Source organism: Leptonychotes weddellii, chromosome 16 (assembly GCF_054177405.1).
Source record: "Leptonychotes weddellii isolate Sample4059 chromosome 16, ASM5417740v2, whole genome shotgun sequence".
Classification (NCBI taxonomy): Eukaryota; Metazoa; Chordata; class Mammalia; order Carnivora; family Phocidae; genus Leptonychotes; species Leptonychotes weddellii.
The window spans coordinates 44760914-44779470 of NC_138384.1; the positions used below are offsets into that span (position 1 = coordinate 44760914).

The 18557-nt window shown below is 54.1% G+C and overlaps 1 protein-coding gene across 1 annotated transcript in view; it reads right to left on the reverse strand.

Annotated features, from left to right (window-relative positions):
- The window catches only part of SLC8A2 (solute carrier family 8 member A2), a 31479-nt gene that overhangs the window by 9001 nt on the left and 3921 nt on the right, over positions 1 to 18557 (reverse strand). Inside the window, exons 2-4 of the mRNA XM_031034656.2 lie at positions 14955 to 15644; positions 10065 to 10729; positions 3252 to 3674 (exon numbers count right to left, since the gene is read on the reverse strand). Coding sequence (XP_030890516.2) covers positions 3252 to 3674; positions 10065 to 10729; positions 14955 to 15644 — 1778 coding nt within the window. The remainder of the gene's footprint in view (positions 1 to 3251; positions 3675 to 10064; positions 10730 to 14954; positions 15645 to 18557) is intronic.

The window sequence follows — 18557 nt, forward strand, 5'->3', positions numbered from 1 at the left end:
GGGGTGACTAGGGAGGAACAGCCAAACATTATTTTTGCCCTCCAGGCACACAACCCACCACCCCCCCTCACTCACAAAGACCCACAACCCCAGAAAGACCACAGCCTTGCCACTAGCAGCTCTCTCAGTGGTAGGAACCTCGTGGCCTGGCCCCAGAACCCAGAAACACAAACACCCAGCCCACACAGTCACCCAGCAGAGGAAGCTCAGCCAATCACACCGCCCACACCCACACACCATCGCACCCCACAGCCATTCCCTATGCAGTGGCAAAATCACACAGACCAGATGCCTGTTAGCACAACACCCCCACCACAGCCTCGCGACTTCGCCAACCTGCAGAGCCCCATTGTGGTACCATGTAGACTCTCTTTCCTTATATCTCCCTCATTAAGCTTCTTGCTGTCTGTTTATTTTTATTCCCTTCAGTCTCTCTCTTTCTCTCTCCATCTCTGACCCTCTCTGTCTCAGGCTCTTCCCCAGCTCTCTGCCTTTCTTCATCTGTGTTCTTCTCTCCCCATCTCAGTCTCTCGGTGTCCATAGGATGGAATAACCGAAGTCAACGCAACTCAGTCAAGAGGCTCTCAATCATACAGTCTCTCAATGGACCCATCTCAACACACAAACGCAAAGGACACAGCGACACCCATACAAAGACAGATGCACACAAGACAGTCATGTGGGGACATATGCCCACCTCCACCCTCACCCCGTCCCGGTCTCAGGATATTTTAAATTTTCTGTGGGTGAAAAGAAATCGCCGCCCCCAACCTCAGTTGTGGGCTGGGAGCTGTCCACGGTGCTGGAACACCGTGGCAAGAAGCAGGGTCTCCGGAGACATTCTTCTCACACACCCTGACACGCAGACAGCTGCCGACCTGGTGACACGCTGACAAGGTGATACGCACACATCTCCGACACTCACTCTCTCCCAGACACGCAGTGATCCGCCGGCATGCGGTGACTGACACGCAGTGACACGCGTGCCAACTGGCACCCTGACAGGCGTGCCCTCAGGGGACCCAGGGAGGAGAAACCCAACTGGCAGGGGACAGCAAGTGGGACTCGAGCTAGACAAAGGCAGGACTTCCTGAGATCAAAGGAAGCAGCCTTTCTCCCCAGTCTGACTCCCTCATGCCTGCCCTCCCTGTTTCCTGGAAACCCCACTCTCCCGCCCTCCGCAGCCTCTGATCTCGAACCAGTCTCCTTTGCATCCTGTCTCTTGTGCCTCTCTCTGACCCAAACTCTTTTCTCTCTGTCTCATCAAGAGGACCTCTCCTTCCCTGAGTCCCACTGAGTTTCTCTCAGTAAGAAGGTCTCTCTCTTCCCTGAATCTCGCTTCCCTTCAGGCTTCCTGGATCGTAGCTTCTCAATCTCTCTGGCTCCCTCTCTCCACATATTTCTCAGTTTCCTTCTCCCTTTGTATCAAAGTTTGTCTTTCTCTAACTCTGTGCCTCTGTCTCTCCGTCTCTCTCTCTCTCTCATTCTCTCCCCACCACCCCATCTCTGGGCATCTCTCCTCCACCTCTGTGTTGATCCTGCCCGGGGCCGCCCCTCCAGCCGGGCTGCTTCCAAGCACCTCTAATTAGCGCCTGCCCGGGAGAGGAAGGATGTGTTTCCCTAAACTTAGCTAATTAGCCTCCTGTTCTCTGTCATCTGAAGCCACAGCTGGAAGCTTGGGCGGGGGCGAGGGTGGGGGCGGGGGCAGAGGGCGTCCCAGACTGGGGAAGCCCTGTGGGGGAGGAGAGGGCCTGTGGGGTCGCAGCAGCAGGAGGGAAGCGGGTTAGACTACAGGAAGGACCAGAATGAGCAGAAAGACAACTTTCCCCCATTCCCCCTGCCTCTTGAATGTGAGAAGGGGGTCTGGGATGGTGCCCACAGCCCTCAGCCCAAGTTCTCAGCTCAAGCCAGACAGAGAGAGCGATGGAAAGGTACGGAGAGTCCATAACTGAAATATAACCCGAGTCAGAGAGCTAGACAATGAGGGCCGAGATTTAGAGATTAACAGAGACCCAAAGAGAGACTGCCAGGAGCGAGAGACGCGGAGACGCGAAGGGAGGGATGGAGAGGCGGGGAGAGCAGTGAGAAGCTGAGCGGAGGCCAAGGCACAGAGGCAGGGAGGAGGGGGAAGGGAGCGCGGTGGGGGCTCTGCTTGGTGGGAGGAGCGTGGGCGGCAGGAGGAGGGAGACAGACGGGCGTGCGGGGGCGGAAGGGCGCAGGCAAAGGGGGGAGGCGCCGTCTGCATCCCAGGCAGGTGGCGGGGGATGTGAGGCTGCAGGCACACAGTGGGGAGACTCGGGCATCTGTGTAAGGGGGTGGCCGGGTGTCTGGGCGTGAGACCAGCCCTGACGCCGTGTTTTAGCGAGCGTGTCTGTGGCTTGGTGATTCTGTATGTGTCAGTGTGTGTGTTGGTTGTGTCGGTGTATCCAGCCCACTTCCCCAGACCCCACGCCACCTTCCGCAGATCCAGTGTCTTCCAGTTTCTTCAGTGTCTCTCCAAGCCCTGCCCTTACCTTGCCAGGCCCCCATATTCCGACTCGGCCTTTTCCCAAAGCCTAGCCCACATTCCCCTTAAGCGTCCTGCCATTTCTCCAGGTTCTTCCTCCTACCCACAAGCTCCACCCTTTCCCTAGTCCCGCCCCAAGCTCCGCCCTATCCCCTTAGGCCCCGCCTTCTCCCGCCGTCCTCGTCCAGTTCCTTGGGTCCCTACCCAGACCCCATCCATCGCCTTAGGCCTTGCTGCTTCTCCATTTCCACAGGCACCGTCCCACCTCGATCGGACCCTCCCCTCTTGTCCACGAGGCCTCTCTCCTCAGGCCACATTCCATCTCCTACTAGTTACCAGTTAAATCCTCTACACTCCTCTTCCCAGGCCTCTATCCTACCTCTTCTCCTCTCTCTCCTCACCTGGCCCTTCTTTCTCGGGTCCACCCTGTTCTCCTCAAACCAGCCTCTTTCTCCCACGCCCTTCCCACGTCCAGTCCCTTCCTCTTGGCCCCGCCCCGTCACTCCTGTCTCCTCCCTCCTCGTCCCTGGCCCGCCCCCTCTCTGGGCCGTGCCCCGCTTCCCCAGCCCTCCCCAATCAGGTCCCGCCCACTACCCGACACGCCCCCCACTGCCCAGGGCCGGCTCTGGCCCCGCGACCCCGCCCCCTCTCGCGGCCCGCCCACCGGTCGGCCGCGCCCACGTCTCCGGCCCCGCCCCACATGCCCGCCGAGCCCCATTCCCCCTCCCCGCTCCGGCGTGCTCACATGGTCTCGTCGTCGCCGAACTCCAGCTCGCCGCACGCGTCCTCGTAGTGCACGCCGCCGCCACGCGCCGTGCCGTCCACCGTGCGGTACGGGAGGCGCACGGTGCCCCGCGCGCCCGAGCTGCGCACGACGCGCACGTCCACGGTGCCCATGCACTCGCTCACGTGCAGCAGGCGGTCCTGGAAGGAGAATATGCCCGCGTGGTCGTCGTCCAGGATGGTGACGGTGGCCAGCAGTGGCGCCACCAGCCGTCCCTTGGGCCGCCCGCCGCCGTCGGGCTCGAACATGCCCTGCGCGTCGCCCACGCGCAGGTTCAGCAGCCGCACGAAGAAGTGTTCATCCTCCTCAAAGATGTCGTCGTCTATGATGCCGATGCGCAGCTCCTTCTGTGTCTCGCCCGGCTTGAACACCAGCGTGCCCTCGCTGTGGCGGGAGGGTTGGGGGGGTGGGGAAGAAAGCGGTGAAGGTGGGTCAGCGGCTCTGGGAAGGAGGGGAGTCAGGGCAGGCTTCCTGGAGGAGGGAAAGGCGCCACCGAAAACTCCCAAGTATGAGGGTGGGCAGGCATTAAACAAATAATACTGAGGATGGATTAGGGTGGGCTTCCTAGGGGGGAGGGTAGGGGATGCAAAAGGGGAACAAGACCGAGGTAGTCCCTCCTTCGTGGAGCCCATGAGGATTAGGAGCGCCAGCATTAAATAGATAATGATGAAGATGAGATCAGCGCCGGCTTCCTGGGGGAGTTTCTAGTGGACAGGAGTGCTCCAGGCAGAGGGAACAGCGCATGCAAAATCCCAGGGTGGAGACAGCCTGCAGTGTTCCACAACCACACTTCTCAAACCTTAATGTGCACACGAATCACCTGGGAGATCTTGCTAAAATGCAGATTCTGGTTCAGTGGCTCCGGGTTTCAAGACTGCATTTCTAAGTTGCTCCCACAGGATGTGGATTCTCCCATAGGGTACAGGGACCACACGTGGGAGTAGCAGGGATGTGGGGCCCAGAGCTGACCTTTTCACACTTCTGATGAAAACCCTTGAGTCTTCCTGGGTACCCACAAGAGAACATCCACACTCCTTAACTTGGTGTCATTCATTCATTCATTCAACAAATCCTCCCTGAGCACATTCTCTGTGCCCTGTTCTGGGTGGTGCTGGGAAAAGAGCAGTGAAGAGGCCTTGTCTTCACAGGGCTCACCGCACTCACAGCCCTGTGGGAGAGCCATATCGTGGTGACAATTACACAGTTAATAATTACTGTTCATTCATTCAACAAATATTTACTGAGCACCTGCTGTGTGCCAGGCACTGTTCTTAGTGTTGGGGAAATGGCAGCAAAACCAGATCAGAGGGGCACTTGGGTGGCTCAGTCGTTAAGCGTCTGCCTTTGGCTCAGGTCGTGATTTCAGGGTCCTGGGATCGAGTCCCGCATCGGGCTCCCTGCTTATCGGGGAGTCTGCTTCTCCCTCTTCCTCGGCTCCTCCCCCTCTGCTCATGCTCTGTCTCTCAAATAAATAAATAAAATCTTAAAAAAAAAAAAACAACCAACAGATCAGAGAAAAATCCCTACCCTGGTGGAGCTTCTGTTCTAGTGCAAGAGATGGATAAACAGCAAACATATAATAAAATGTCAGGTGGTGATGGTGCTATGGAGGAAAATAGAGAAGGGGTGCCTGGGTGGCTCAGTCGTTAAGCATCTGCCTTCCGCTTGGGTTGTGATCCAGGGTTCTGGGATCGAGCCCCGTGTTCTGGGATTAAGCCCCGCGTCGGGCTCCCTGCTCGGCGGGAAGTCTGCTTCTCCCTCTCCCACTCTCCCTGCTTGTGTTCCCTCTCTGTCAAATAAATAAAATCTTTAAAGAAAAAATAGAGGAAAACAGAGGAAGGCAGTTAGGGAGTGAGAAGGTGTTGTGTTAGGACGTCAGGGAAATTTTTCCTGAGGTGATATTTGAGCAGAGACTTGAGGGAGGTGAGGGAGGGAACCATGTAGAGAATATCTGAGGAAAAGTATCCCTGGCAAAGGGAACAGCCAGTGCAAATGTCCTGAGGCAGGACCAGCTTGGAGTATTTGAGGAGGCTAGAGTGGCTCCAGTGGAGGGAGCAAGGAGGGGGGGAGGGCGATGAGGGAGATGACATCACAGAGGGAACAGGGCAGAAGTCAGGGACCCCAGAAGGGACATTGGTGCTTACTCCAAGTGGGGTGGGAAGCATGGGAGGCCTCTGAGGAGGGGAAGGATATAAGCTGGCTTAGGTCTAAATGAGCATCAGTTGTGTAAGTCTCTGAACATATGTGAGATGCTCTATAATGGGGCAGGGGAAGAAATGAGATGATGACATCAGAGTAATCAGAGAGAAACTTTGAGGGGACAGGGAATTAGTGGGTTCCTGGCAGGCCTGTAGGCATCAGAATGACTCTGGGATGTAAATGCACCTTGAAAATCTATAATTGCCCCTCCCAACCCATCCCAGCATGCACCGCTGGCACCATTTCTGAAAGGTGCTATATGATCCATGAGTGTTCTCTATCATTACTGTGATCACTTTCATAAGAAAGAGGTCCTGGGCTTCACTTCTCTGAAAGAAGTCCAGCTCTGGGGGGTGGGGGGAGGCAGAGGGACCCCGAGGTTCTGGCAAAGAGGTAGAACCAGATGACAAGCCTGGAGTGGACAGGTAAGGGGCTCCCTGTGGCTGCAGCCTTCTGTTCAGGAGACGCTGTCCATGGTGGCTGAGGCACCCAGCCCAGGGAGCCCACCTGCTCCGAGCCGGGTCGGGCCGATGTGCTGGCTTTCTGATCTCGGGTGGTAGGATTTGCAGCCCTCTGAACCTCAGGTTCCTCATCTGTAAAGTGGAGCTAATAACAATGTCTACCTCGTTATAAGGATCGAGTTATAAGGCAAGGGAAGCACTCAACAAAATTTAGCTAGTGATATTTGTATATTAAGATTAGAATCTTAGGGATGCCTGTGTGGCTCAGTGGGTTAAGCGTCTGACTCTTGGTTTCAGCTCAGGTCACGATCTCAGGGCCGTGAGATCGAGCCCCACGTCGGGGTCCTCGCTCAGCGCAGAGTCTGCTTGTCCCCCTCCCTCTGCTCCTCCCACCGCTCTCTCTCTTTCTCAAATAAATGAATAAAATCTTTTAAAAAAAAGATTAGAATCTTAGAATCCTAAAGTCATGGGATGTTAGAAATGTAAGCTTAAGTGGGGATTTTAGCACCATCTTTACCAAATGGTTAAAGCGGGCATCACTAGTAGTAGAAAAGGCAGGTGTCATTGGCCTCCTGGTATAATATGCACCGAGGAGGACTGCATCACTTGCACGAGTTCTGGCCAAAAGTGCATCACCTGAATCTAATCATGAGGACACATCTGATAAACCCAAATTGAGGACTGTTCTACTAACTGCCCTATCTTCAAAAGTGTCAGGGTCACAAAAGCCATAGAGAAGTGGAGGGATTGATCCAGACCAAAGAACTCTAAAGAGACATCACAACCATATGCAACATTTGGGTCTGGACTGGGTTGGAAAAGGGGGGGGGGTGAAAACACAGTCACAAGGATGTTACAGGGATGACCGGGGGAAAATGCAAACAGGGACGGCAGACTGGGTTATAATATTGATTCAGTATTACATTTCCTGAGTGTGGCAGTTGGATTGGATTGTGACCGTAGGGAGGGGGGTGTCATAAATCTTAGCAGATGCACACTCAAGTATTTATGGGTGAGTGGTCATGCTGTCCGCAACTCGCTCCCATCTTGCGCCACAATGATTAATACTAGTATATATTAGGGAGAGTGAGTGAATGCAAACAGGACAGAAAATGAACAATCGGTAACTCTGGGCAAAGGTTACATGAGGGTTCACCAAACCATTTCTGCCGCCCTTCTGTGGGCGTGAATTTTTTCAAAATAAAACGTTGGGAAGAAAAAGAACGTGGGGATTTTAGAAACCAGGTATGATAGAAATATAGAAGACGGACTTGTGTTTCAGCACTGGATGCACAAACTCTGAGAAGATGAAAATCTTAGAACCAGCAAATCGGAGACTGGTTGGGCTGCGGATTAGAATACCCAAATGTAGGAATCCTGGAATCTTAAAACTTTAGACCCTTAGCATGTTAGGATTCCAGAGGTTAAAACTCAGAATCTTGGAACAGCTGTGCTCTCTCAGTGCTTTGGAGGTCATATTTAATTTGGGGAAACTGAGGCCCATGGATCACCCTAATCCATATGATACCTGTGGGCAAATCAGAAAATGGCTTCCCTTCTTCAAGACACTATTTCCATGAATCAGGACACTGTCATAATAGACATACAAATCTACAACGTCTACTATGTGAATAGAGCTTTCTTAGATGTGGTGCTCTCATGCAGTGCACAACCTCAATAACTGTACGTGACATCCCTGATTGCCCACACTGAAGCAGGAACTTGCTTAAGAACTTGCAGGGTCCGGGGCTAAACTTGGACTGGAACCCAGGTGTCCTCCCTCCCAGTCCTGGACCTAAGCTGCATTGATAAGTGATGCCAGGCCTGTGACTGTCACCTGGGATAGGAGAGCAGGGACAGGAGGAAGGTGTCAACTTTCCCTAGCTCTTTGGTTCCATCACCGAGCAGCATATACTCCTGCACTTCAGACATCTCAGTACTGAGGTCATTTGCAGGTGAGAAAGGCGCCTCTGATCCCAGCAGGTGACACCCGTCCTCACTTCCTTTTGCAAAACCTTTGGTGGGGGAAGTTGCAGACTAGGGGTGTGGGTAGGAGAGGAAGGGTGAAGAGGTTGAGTGACAACAGGCCCCAGTATGGTGAATGCCTTTTCTTCAGTCGAAGGAGGCTGGGAGATGTGGGATGGTAGGGAGAGGAGGGAGGGGGTTGGTCATGGATGACCAAAGAGGTCCCACACTACAGGATGACAGAACAAAGATCCTGAGCCCCACTCAGGAGAAGCAGAGTGCAGGGAGGGCGTGGGTGGGAGGGTAGGAGAAATGAATGGAGATGGGCAGATCAAAGGATCTTGGATGGACCCGAGATGGAGGGAATGACCTACAAATGCCCAAAGCAGTAGAAAGATAGGAAGATGTGATCGACAGAGGCAGGGGAGGCTGGGCTATTGATGGTCTTTGCTAGGGCACAGTGGTGGAGCTGAAGATCTGTGAAACCCAGCAACTCAGACCCAGAAAGAGAAGAGTTAAAGGGACAAGGGACTGGCTGCTGCAGGAGCAGAACCAAAGATCTGCGACCGGGTCCGCCCCAGCTTTCCTCCGGAGGGAGGATGAAAGGGAGGCATGGCAGACTGCTTGGCAGGTGGAACCCGAGAGAAGCTCAGTCACCAACACTCTCTCCCATCCTCTGCTTTAATTTCTTCACAGCTGACATTTTTCTGTCTTCAGTGTCTACTCCCCAGTGGCCCATCTTTCCCATGAGAATGTCAGCTGCATTTGGGCAGAGACTTGATGTATTTCGTTCACTGCCTGTCTTCATGGCCCAGATCTGTTTCTGGCACATAGCAAACCAGTGAGAAATGTTGGTATTATTATAGGGAACTATGACAGACTGCACATTGGTCAACAAACTACACTGTAAAGCTATCATTCTTGAAAGAGTGTGGTATGGACAGAAGAACTACAAGCAGATAAAGAATTTTGTGGGTCACACGAGGATAAAGTTATCTTGTTTACTGTTCTGTGTTCCTTTTTTTTAGGGGAGCAGAAGGAGAGGGAGAGGGAGAATCTTAAGCAGGCTCCACATCCAGTGCCCAGCCGGATGGGGCTCGATCTCACGACCCTGAAATCATGACCTGAGCCAAAATCAGGAGTCCCAGGCTTAACCCACTGAGCCACCCAGGCGCCCCTACTGTTCTGTGTTCTAAAGATAGTACCCAACACATAGTAGGTGCTCAGTAGGAATTGCTGAAGGAGGGAAGATCACAGGTCTGCTCAAAAAGGGGGAAGGAGAGGGCGCCTGGGTGGCTCAGTTGGTTAGGCGACTGCCTTCGGCTCAGGTCATGGTCCTGGCGTCCTGGGATCGAGTCCCACATCGGGCTCCTGGCTCGGCGGGGAGCCTGCTTCTCCCTCTGACCCTCTCCCCTCTCATGCTGTTTCTCTCTCTCTCTCTCTCAAATGGATGAATAAATAAAATCTTAAAAAATAAATAAATAAATAAATAAATAAATAATCTTAAAAAAAAAAAGGGGGAAGGAGAGAGACAGGGGGCAGGGAGACACAGGAGGGTGCAAAGGTGGGGGGGGCTTCTTTATGGTGCCACCGAAGACCTGGGGATAATTTGGGTACTGCCTCTCCCCTCTTATCCCATTTAATTTTCTCACATAGCACTTACCATCACCTGATATTTTTATCTATTTAATAGTTCATAACCTTATTGCAACTTGAGGGTAGGGACCTTAGCTGTCTTGTTCACCATGATATACTCCCAGGTATACAGTAGGTGCTCAACAAACACTTTTACTTTAGTAATGGTGTGGGGGGGGGGGGGAGGGTACTTGTCCTAGCAGGTAAAGCTACATACACATAATGCAGCTGTAATAATTAACACAGGGTGGTGTCAAGCACTAAAACCCACAGGTAGATCATACACATGGGAGACGGGACAGCCGTGCTATCTGGCAAATGCTAGAAGAGTGTGCGGTACAAAGGCGGCTCTGGACGGTGAATGAGTGAGTGAACAATGAAGGAATGCCGCAGGTCCGCGCACGGCAAGGTAAGGACGGATGGCCGCTGGAGGCAGCCCCCTGAGCGTGGAGGCTGCGGAGGCTGCGGAGGCTGCGGGACCGCGGCGCCTCCGCCCTGCGAACGGCCAACCCACCTGTACTCATAGTCGGAGCCGGCCTTGGCGGAGCCGTCCTCGGTGCGGTAGTCCACGTAGAAGGTGCTGTTGCCCTCCCCGCCCTGGCAGGTGACCGACAGCAGCACCGAGCCACAGTTCTCCAGGCAGTGGTAGAGGCTGGGCTCGAAGAAGATGCGGCTGGCGCCGTCGTCCTCGTCCTCGCCGGGGCCCTCGGCGGGGGAGGCCCTGCGCGACGCGTCCACCGCGTGTCGCCGCAGCACGTTGCCCGCGCCCGTCATCAGCCGCGTGGCCTGGATGCGGTAGAAGGCGCGGCTCTTCTGCTGGTGCAGCAGCGCGTAGTAGTTGGCGATGCCCACCAGCTGCTCCAGGTCCTTGTCCGGGTGCTTCTGCTTGAGGTCCTTGAGGATCTGGATGACCTCGCGGCGGCTGGCGTCCAGCTCGCGGGCCTCGGCGGGGCTCGGGCCCAGGCCGCCCACCTCGCCCGGCACCTCGGAGCCCACGAACGTGCCGTCCAGCTCGATGCTCTTGGGGGGGTCGCCCTCGGCGCCGATGATGATGCCGCTGCGCGGGTCGGTGCGGTAGCGCTTGTACACGTACTTGTAGAAGAGCAGCCGCTTGTCGGCCATCCAGGCGAACACCACGCACACCGGGAAGAAGACGAGGGTCAGCAGCGCCTCCCACACCTGCGGGCGGCCGCGCGGGTCAGGACCGCCGCGCCGCCAGGGGGCGCGCTCGCCGCCCCGCCGTCCGACCGCCCCCGCGTCTCTCCCGCCCGGCGCTGGGGTCCCGCGGTGGCCGGGCGCCTCCTCCGCCCCCCGTCCCCCATCTCCCCGCCTCTCGGTCCCTGCCCCGCCTCGTCCCCTCTCTACTTCCCTCTGGTGTCGGCTTGTCTCTGCCTCTCCCCATCTCTCTGTCTAGGTCGTTGTCTCTCTCCCTGCCTCCGTCCCATTTGGTGTCGGTCGGTTTTTGAATCTTTCTTCCTGTCTTGTTACCTCTGTCTCCTTGTTCTCCTTGTATATCTTTTGTAGATACCCATCTCGCTCCCTTGTGAGATTCTTCGCAGTTTCTCTCCCTCCGCCTCTTTCCCGGTCGCCTGATGCATGCATGCATCCATCCATCCACCTTTCATCACGCTGAGAACCATGCCCACCTAACCCAGTGCCAGGAACCCAAACACCCTCAGCCGCCACTAGGGGACAGACAGGTCCCCACCCCGTGGTCTCAGCCCCCCTCAAGGGGCAGAGCCTGTGTCCCTTCCTGCCTCTCTCTCCCTCCATCTTTTTCTCCCTGCTCCTTTTCCCCTCCACCCCTCCTCACCTGGGACGCGGCGACTTGTCCAAACCCCACCCATCACCCAGGGCCCGCTCTCTGCTCAACCTCTTCCTAAAGCTCCCTGATTCCCCACCCCCACTCCCTCCGCCCTCCCCTCCCCCACCTCCCTCCCCCTGACCAGTGACTGCAGCCTTTGCCAGACTCTCCTTCCTTAGAATCTGTTTGGCCCTTAGGGAAGACTTTGACTCTAAAAGAGGCACAACTTTGGCTCCTGTCACAGCCTCTCGCAGCAAGTTCCCTGTTTACATGCTACCTCCCCAGAGAGACAAGGCAAGGCTGAGTTCAGATCCTGGTTCTAGAAGAGGGAGGTCTGGCTCAGCCTCTTGCCTGTAAAATGGGGGTGTCCCCAAGACTGAATGAGCTTATGTACCCCTAACACTTAGCACTGTCAGTTCCTGACACATGGAAAATACTCAAAATGTGAAATTAACATTAGCGCTCATTGAGGCCCAGGACTCGGTCTGCAAGCAGTTACCTTTCTTATTAAAGATAAGGAAGAAACGATTAAAGATTATTTACCATCAGATGGCCCCCAGAGGTGTCTTTAAAATGGGCCCGGAAGGGACAATATCTTTTCAGATCCAATCCCCACAACCCCTTGTCGCTGTGTTTACTGACGGCTCAGAGAGAAGGGCAGGACTTGGAAACAGAGCCTCACAAAGCCACCAGGCAGGTCTGTCAAAAGAAGCCGAATTTTCTACACGAGCTGTAAAATGAACTCTGGCCTTGTGTTCATTGCGCTGGCCACTGTGTATATTGCAGGGGATTCTCCTGTAATCAGAAGACAGCCTCGAACCCCTAAGATTTGGTTTTCTCCCGCAGGTAAATAAAAGGCGATTCTAGGAGACTCACATCTTCCTTCCAGGGCACCCACTGCGAATGGGCATATGGATGGACTTGCCCACCCTGGGAGGGAAGTAAGACAGCTTCAGTGGACAGGAACACCCCCAAGGGGGGGGTGTCTCCAAATTAGGGTCCTTTATGGGCTGCCACCATGATTGGGGTGGGAGATCTGGTCCAGCGACTCATGGGGCAGTCCCACACAATACAGAATTGTCCCATGTCCTGCCTGAGCTCAGAACCTCCCTCTGGACACTCGCGGTGGCGAAACACCTGCTTTTCTAATAATTGCAGTCTGGAACTCAGCTCTGTTACATGTATATGAAGTATTTTCCTGATGCTTTAATATATGCTGAATACGCTTATTTTTAATCTTGTAGCTACCCACTCCTCTGCTCAACTCCTTGCATGGAATGTTTCCTGATCTTTTTCTTTCTCTTAAACCCAAACTTGTTCAGTAAAAGATGGTGCTGGTATCTGGTTCCCACACCATGACTTTTAATATAGCCATGCTGAAGCATTTACATGTGGAAATGCACATTGTTCTATCAGAGATTACTTTCTTTTATATCACAGTTCAGCCACTATACGGACTTTCGGAAAGCCAACAGCACAGGCAAGTTCATTAATGGGAGGAATCGCTCACATTTACTCTGTTCCAGGCTTGCTGTTCTGAGCCCTTCCATGTGTTATTTATTTGATCCTCACACTGCCCTCTGGAGTCAGTGCTATGACGATGCCCAGGTGACAGGTGAGGAAACTGAGGCACCGACAAGGTGAGGAACTTGTCCAAAGAAGAGCTAGGAAGCAGCAGAAGTGGGGTCTGAACCCAGCGTGCCTGGGTCCAGGATCCACGCACCAGACTACTGGGGTAGAAGGCCTCTCTCCTATCATCTAAGAATTTCACATCAGAGTAAAGGGATGTAACAAAGCATTTGCTAGAAAAAGGGAGCATGGGTATGAAGGGTCAAGAACCAAGGGCCCAGTCTAACCCCTTCCATGGTTCAGATATGAAAACTGAGGCCCAGAGAGGGTCCGGGCTTTGTCTGAGGTCACACAGCACCTCCGGGAGAAAATCCAGAGCCAGACCCATCTCACTGCTCCAGTTCGCTGTGTTGAGGAGGAAGTGGCGCCATCTTGGTCTCATGCCAGTTCCCTCCCTTACTTCATGAAAGTGTCTCATAATTCTGGCTTCCACATTACTCCCGAATGGATACCCCATGGTGACTTCTCCACCCAGAACTGTGACATTTTCTACCCTGTTTTCTGAGTCTGAGCCTGACTCCTTCTCAGGGGGAATCTCTCTCCTCCACCCCCATCCTTACCCACCTGTCACTCATGGTGTCTAAAATTCTCTTCATAGTTTTGCTATAAATCCTCATCAAAGAGCACTTTGAAAACCTAAGTCAGTGTACCATCCTTTTTAATAGCGCGTGAGAACCGTGTGACGGTTTCTTCTGTATTTTTCACCATGGCAGCCAGGAGACTCGGCATTATAGCCGTTAGTCAGTTGCGGTAAAGATCTCTCTCCCTCTCTCATCCCTGTCTCCTGGCGCTACCATCTCTCCCTTAGCTCACCTGCGGTTTCTGGTCCCTCCCATCTGCTTTTATATCACCTGCAAAGAATTTTTATACTTCTAACTTCAGCTCCTTCCTGGAAAGAGACTAAAATTGGCAGAACCTGACAGAATCGCACGGAGAGATTATACACATGTGTGAAGGAATTCTGGGTAGCCTCAAATAAATTATGCATGTGTGTGAACGAATTAGGCCAGGCCCATAAATAAATTATGCAAATGTAGATGGCAGTCATGGGGTTGTGGGAAATGAATTAGGCATATGTTTTAAAGGAAGACTAAGCAGAATGTGGTTAAGACACTGGACAAATGAGAGGCAAATGATTATGGGAACGTGGGTGTAAATTATGGAGCAGTGGGGCTAAATTTTGTCTCACTGTTGGAATAAATTATGCAAAGTGGCCTTTGCAGTGGACTTGGGCTTATAGCTACATTGGATTGGATTGCATATAAATTACAGTACAGTGATAAGTTATCCTACCATCAGAAATCAATTATGAATAATGAATTATGCAAATCACAATTGCATATCTGGCAAATACAGAGTTTACCAGATGTGGGCCTGCGTCTATGCAGGCCCATGGATACATTATGCAAACTGTGCCAAGTTACCCAAGTTGATTAGCACTGTCAGAAAACACAAGGTTGGATTATGCAACTGTGGCATGAATTATGCAAATGAAGGCGGTCTTATTATAAAGGTGGGAATAAATTATGCAAGACAGGGAGTGGAAGAAAACATGTGAACATACCTGGCAAATACCTGGCTAGACCATGAACTGCATGTGGTATGCATTACACAGATCACAAGGACTCTGTTAATACATACGGCACCATTGTGAGAGCTAAAAGGGGCCCGTTCTGGATGGATATATTGCAAAATGTCACCCCCCTCTGGGCGGATGAGCCCTTTCCAGGACCTGCAGAGCCATCCAGACATGGCTTGGGCACACTCAAATGGACTCCAGCCCCAAATTGCCTTCTCCAGCCCAATGCCCTTGTGCAGTGTGTGACCTGCACAACCATACCTGGCAGCCCTCCCAGATGTAAGCATGCATTTCTGCAAATACATGAATCGAGTCTCCAAGCCCAGGGAGTCACCCCTCTGGATTTTGCAGACATACATGCACCAAGGAGGTGTCCACGGGTCCTTGCTCACCTGGACCACACCCGGGGAAAAGACGGCAAGGATGAGATAAAGCCAGACGTAGGCGAAGATACTCCAAGACGCAGTGACAAAGAAGACTCTCAAGTGCTTGATCTTGCGGCTCTCACCGGCTGGGATGACATAGATGCACACAGCAATGACCACAAACATGTTGAAGGCAGCACTGCCCACGATGGTGCCCGGGCCCAGCTCGCCCGCCTGGAAGTTGTGACCGCAGACCTCGATGACAGACAGCAGGATCTCAGGGGCTGAGGAGCCCAGGGCCATGAGTGTGAGGTTGGACACCGTCTCGTTCCAGATGCGGACGGTGCCCACGCTGGTCTCACCGTTGGCCTTGGTGATGGTGATCTCCTTCTCCTTTGACGTGATGACCTCGATGGATGCCATGAAGCGGTCGGCAATGATGGACACGCCCAGGAACATGTAAACCATGGCCACGAAGTAGACCACAGCTCGCGCCGCCTTGTCACCCAGCGACGGGTCATCGGGCTCCCAAACGGGCAGCAGGACCCCCGGCTGACAGCGGTTTGAGCCCTGGCAGCCCCCTGAGCTGGTATCACTGTCATTGGCGGGGGGAGGCGGCAGGGAGGGGGTTGGGGTAGCTGCCCCTGAGCATGGGGGCGTCCCCAGGAGGAGTGCAAACCCCACTAAGGCGAGGGGAGCCATGGAGGGTGTCGGGTCCTGTGGGGGAGGAGGAAGAAGTGTGGGTGAGGGGCACGGACCCTTCCCATTCGCACAGGAGCCGAGGCTTCTTGGGGGTAGAGCATGGGGGACAAGCAGAGGGCTGATAGGAGGAGGATGGGGGCAGAGGGAGATGCAGAGAGACAGAGAGGGCCAGACAGAGACTAAGAGAGAAAGATAAAGACAGAGGAGAGTACACGTTGCTCTCACCACCTTGGGGAACTAGAGATGAACATCCCGTGTCCTAGGACTCAGCCGTCCCCCTCCCAGGTACACGTGCACCTGGGAGCCATTGGTCGTGTGTCTGCCAAAAGACACATCCGAGAATGTCTAACAGCTCCCGTCTTGAAACAACCCAGATGCCTCTCAGCAGTAAATGGAGAAGCCCAGCACGGAGCACTCACACTGAGGAATGTTATAGGGCCCTGGAAAGGGAACAGGCTGCTGACCCACCCAGCCACACAGACGAATCCCACAGACGAGGGAGGAATGAAGCCAGGCCCCAAAGAACACAGACTGAATAATTTAGCGGGTGAGGCGAGGGGCTGGAAGCCATCAATTCATTAGGTAAGTCTAATGGTTTCCAAATTGACCCTCAGAGGGCTCCTGCTTGGGGTCTGGGATGTCTGTCTGAGCGGGGCTGGGGAGGGGCTGCTGTAGGGTCTCCCACTCACATCTTTCCCTGCAATGGCGGCAGGTGTCTCTCTCCAGTACCCACTATGTCTCTGTGAGGTGCCCGGGTCTTCAGCAGCTATGACGAGGCCCCGTGTTGGGCTTTTGGTCTCATTTGTGGGTTCTGGGGTCTCTACGGTTTCAATACTTCTCCAGCCTCTGATTCTGGGTTTGAGAGGCTATCTCTGTGTCTTGCCTCAGTTCCCTTTAAAAATGCAAACCAGGGGCGCCTGGGTGGCTCAGTTGGTGGGGTGTCTGCCTTCAGCTCAGGTCACGATCTCGGGGTCCTGGGATTGAGCCCCGTGTCAGGCTCTGTGGTCAGCGAGGAGTCTGCTTCTCCCTCTCCCACTGCCCTTCCCCCCAGCTCATGCTCTCCCTCTCTCAAATAAATAAATGAAATCTTAAAAAAAAAAAACCCCAAAACCCAAGTCAGTTCACATCCTTCCTCTGCTCAGAACCCTCCATGGCTCCCGACTCAGTCTCAGCCAGAGTACCACAGCCCTCGCCCTGGCTCATAAGGTCTCACATGATCTGCCCCCCTCGTTCCCTCTCTGGCTTCATCTCCTCCCCCTTGCTTGCTTGGCCCCAGCCACCTCGAGGTTCCTCACATACTAGACAAGTTCTTGCCTCAGGGCCTTTGCCCCTGTTGTTCCCCCTTTCTGGGACACTCATCCCCACTGATTCACCCTCTCTTCTCCAGTGTTCCGCTCAGACATCACCTTCCTGAGCTCTCCATTCAAAACGACGCCACCCCACTATGGGGAGTCCCTAACCCGTTCCTTGATGGAGAGGGCCAAGGCTCAGAGGTCAAAAACTCGTTCAAAGCTTCCAGCACCAACTCTGGCTCCATTTCTCTCTCCAAGAGTGGCCCAAACTCCCAGTTCCCCTGCCCGACTCTTGCACTGCCTTGGTAACCCAGTAGCCTATAAAAAAAAGGGGGGGACTGACAGAAGAAGGAGGGGCCCTCTGAGCCTGCACCTCCCTGATCGCTGTCTTGCCTCAGTTCTCCTGGTAACTTGCATTTCTGTCCGAAAGTTCTTCTCTGAGTCTAACCCACAGCCTGCCCCCAAAACACGCCCACGTACTCACGGGCAGGGAGCTGGCTCCTCTGGGGGAGGGAGGCAGAATGTTGGCAGAACTTCCCTGAGGAGTGTGTGTGTGAGTGTGTGTGTGTGTGGGCGGGGAGAGGGGGATTCTTAAAGGGCCACTGCACAATTAGCCCCCTTAGCAAGGCCCCTAATGATACATCTAATTAGCAGCCCCCTAATTAGCAACAACTTAGGCATAATTACAAACCCACCAGGATCCAAAGCAAAGACTCATGCTCTCTTCTCCCTCCCTTCTCCCAGGCTTTCAGGAGTAACAAGGGCCACCTGGGAGTCAAGAATTCATCTCAAGCATCAAACTCCCTCTGTCATGGGAGGGCCATGGCCTGGAAATTGCCCCGCAAGTCTAACCACCTGTCCCTCCTGCTGCGGTCCTCAAGGGAGACCAGAGTCTGCCAATGGGTGTTCTCACGCCTGCCCTCCTTGCCCAGGGGCTGGGCAAAGCAGCCTGGCTCAATCTCTTTTCCTGAAAAACCTGGTTTTCTCTCACTGAGGCCTTAAGGGGAGGAGGGATCAGGGAGAGAAAGCACTAGGTAAATATTTGTGAAACGAAGGACCAAGAGCTCTGAGCCCTGCCGCCGGGGCCAGCTGGGCTTCCTCTGCTGGAGGCGCCTGCCTATGCCTTCTCCATCCACCAGCAGCCCTGAAACCTAAGCTGGGTTTAGAATCCAGGGGCAAAAGGATCAGGTTGAGGCCAGGGTAGGAGTCTGGAGGGCAGATGGTGGCATCTCTGCATCTCTCCCCACCCTCGTGGGCAGGTGACCAGCTGGGTCAGTGGTGAGCACCCCGGGTCTGCCTCCCGCGCCTCCCAGGGGCTCGGAGACCTCCTTCCTAGAGTGAGACTGCAAGCATAAGGGGGGGGGGTCCAGTCCGGTATGCCAGTGGGACCTCCTCCCTCCCTCACGTCCCTCACATTGGCAAGGGAGGTGGTGGTTCCTGGTTGTGCTCTGGTGGGGGCAAGGGTTGCCCACCACCCCTCGGAGGGATTCTGAGGTGGCGACACAGGCTTCTAAACACACCCACTTACTGCTCCAGGGGTGAGCCAGGCTCTCCCAGCACCACGTCCCAGCCTGGGGGTCACACGTAGTCTCAGTGCTCAGGGCTATGACACCCTGATGGGTAAATTGAGGTCTGG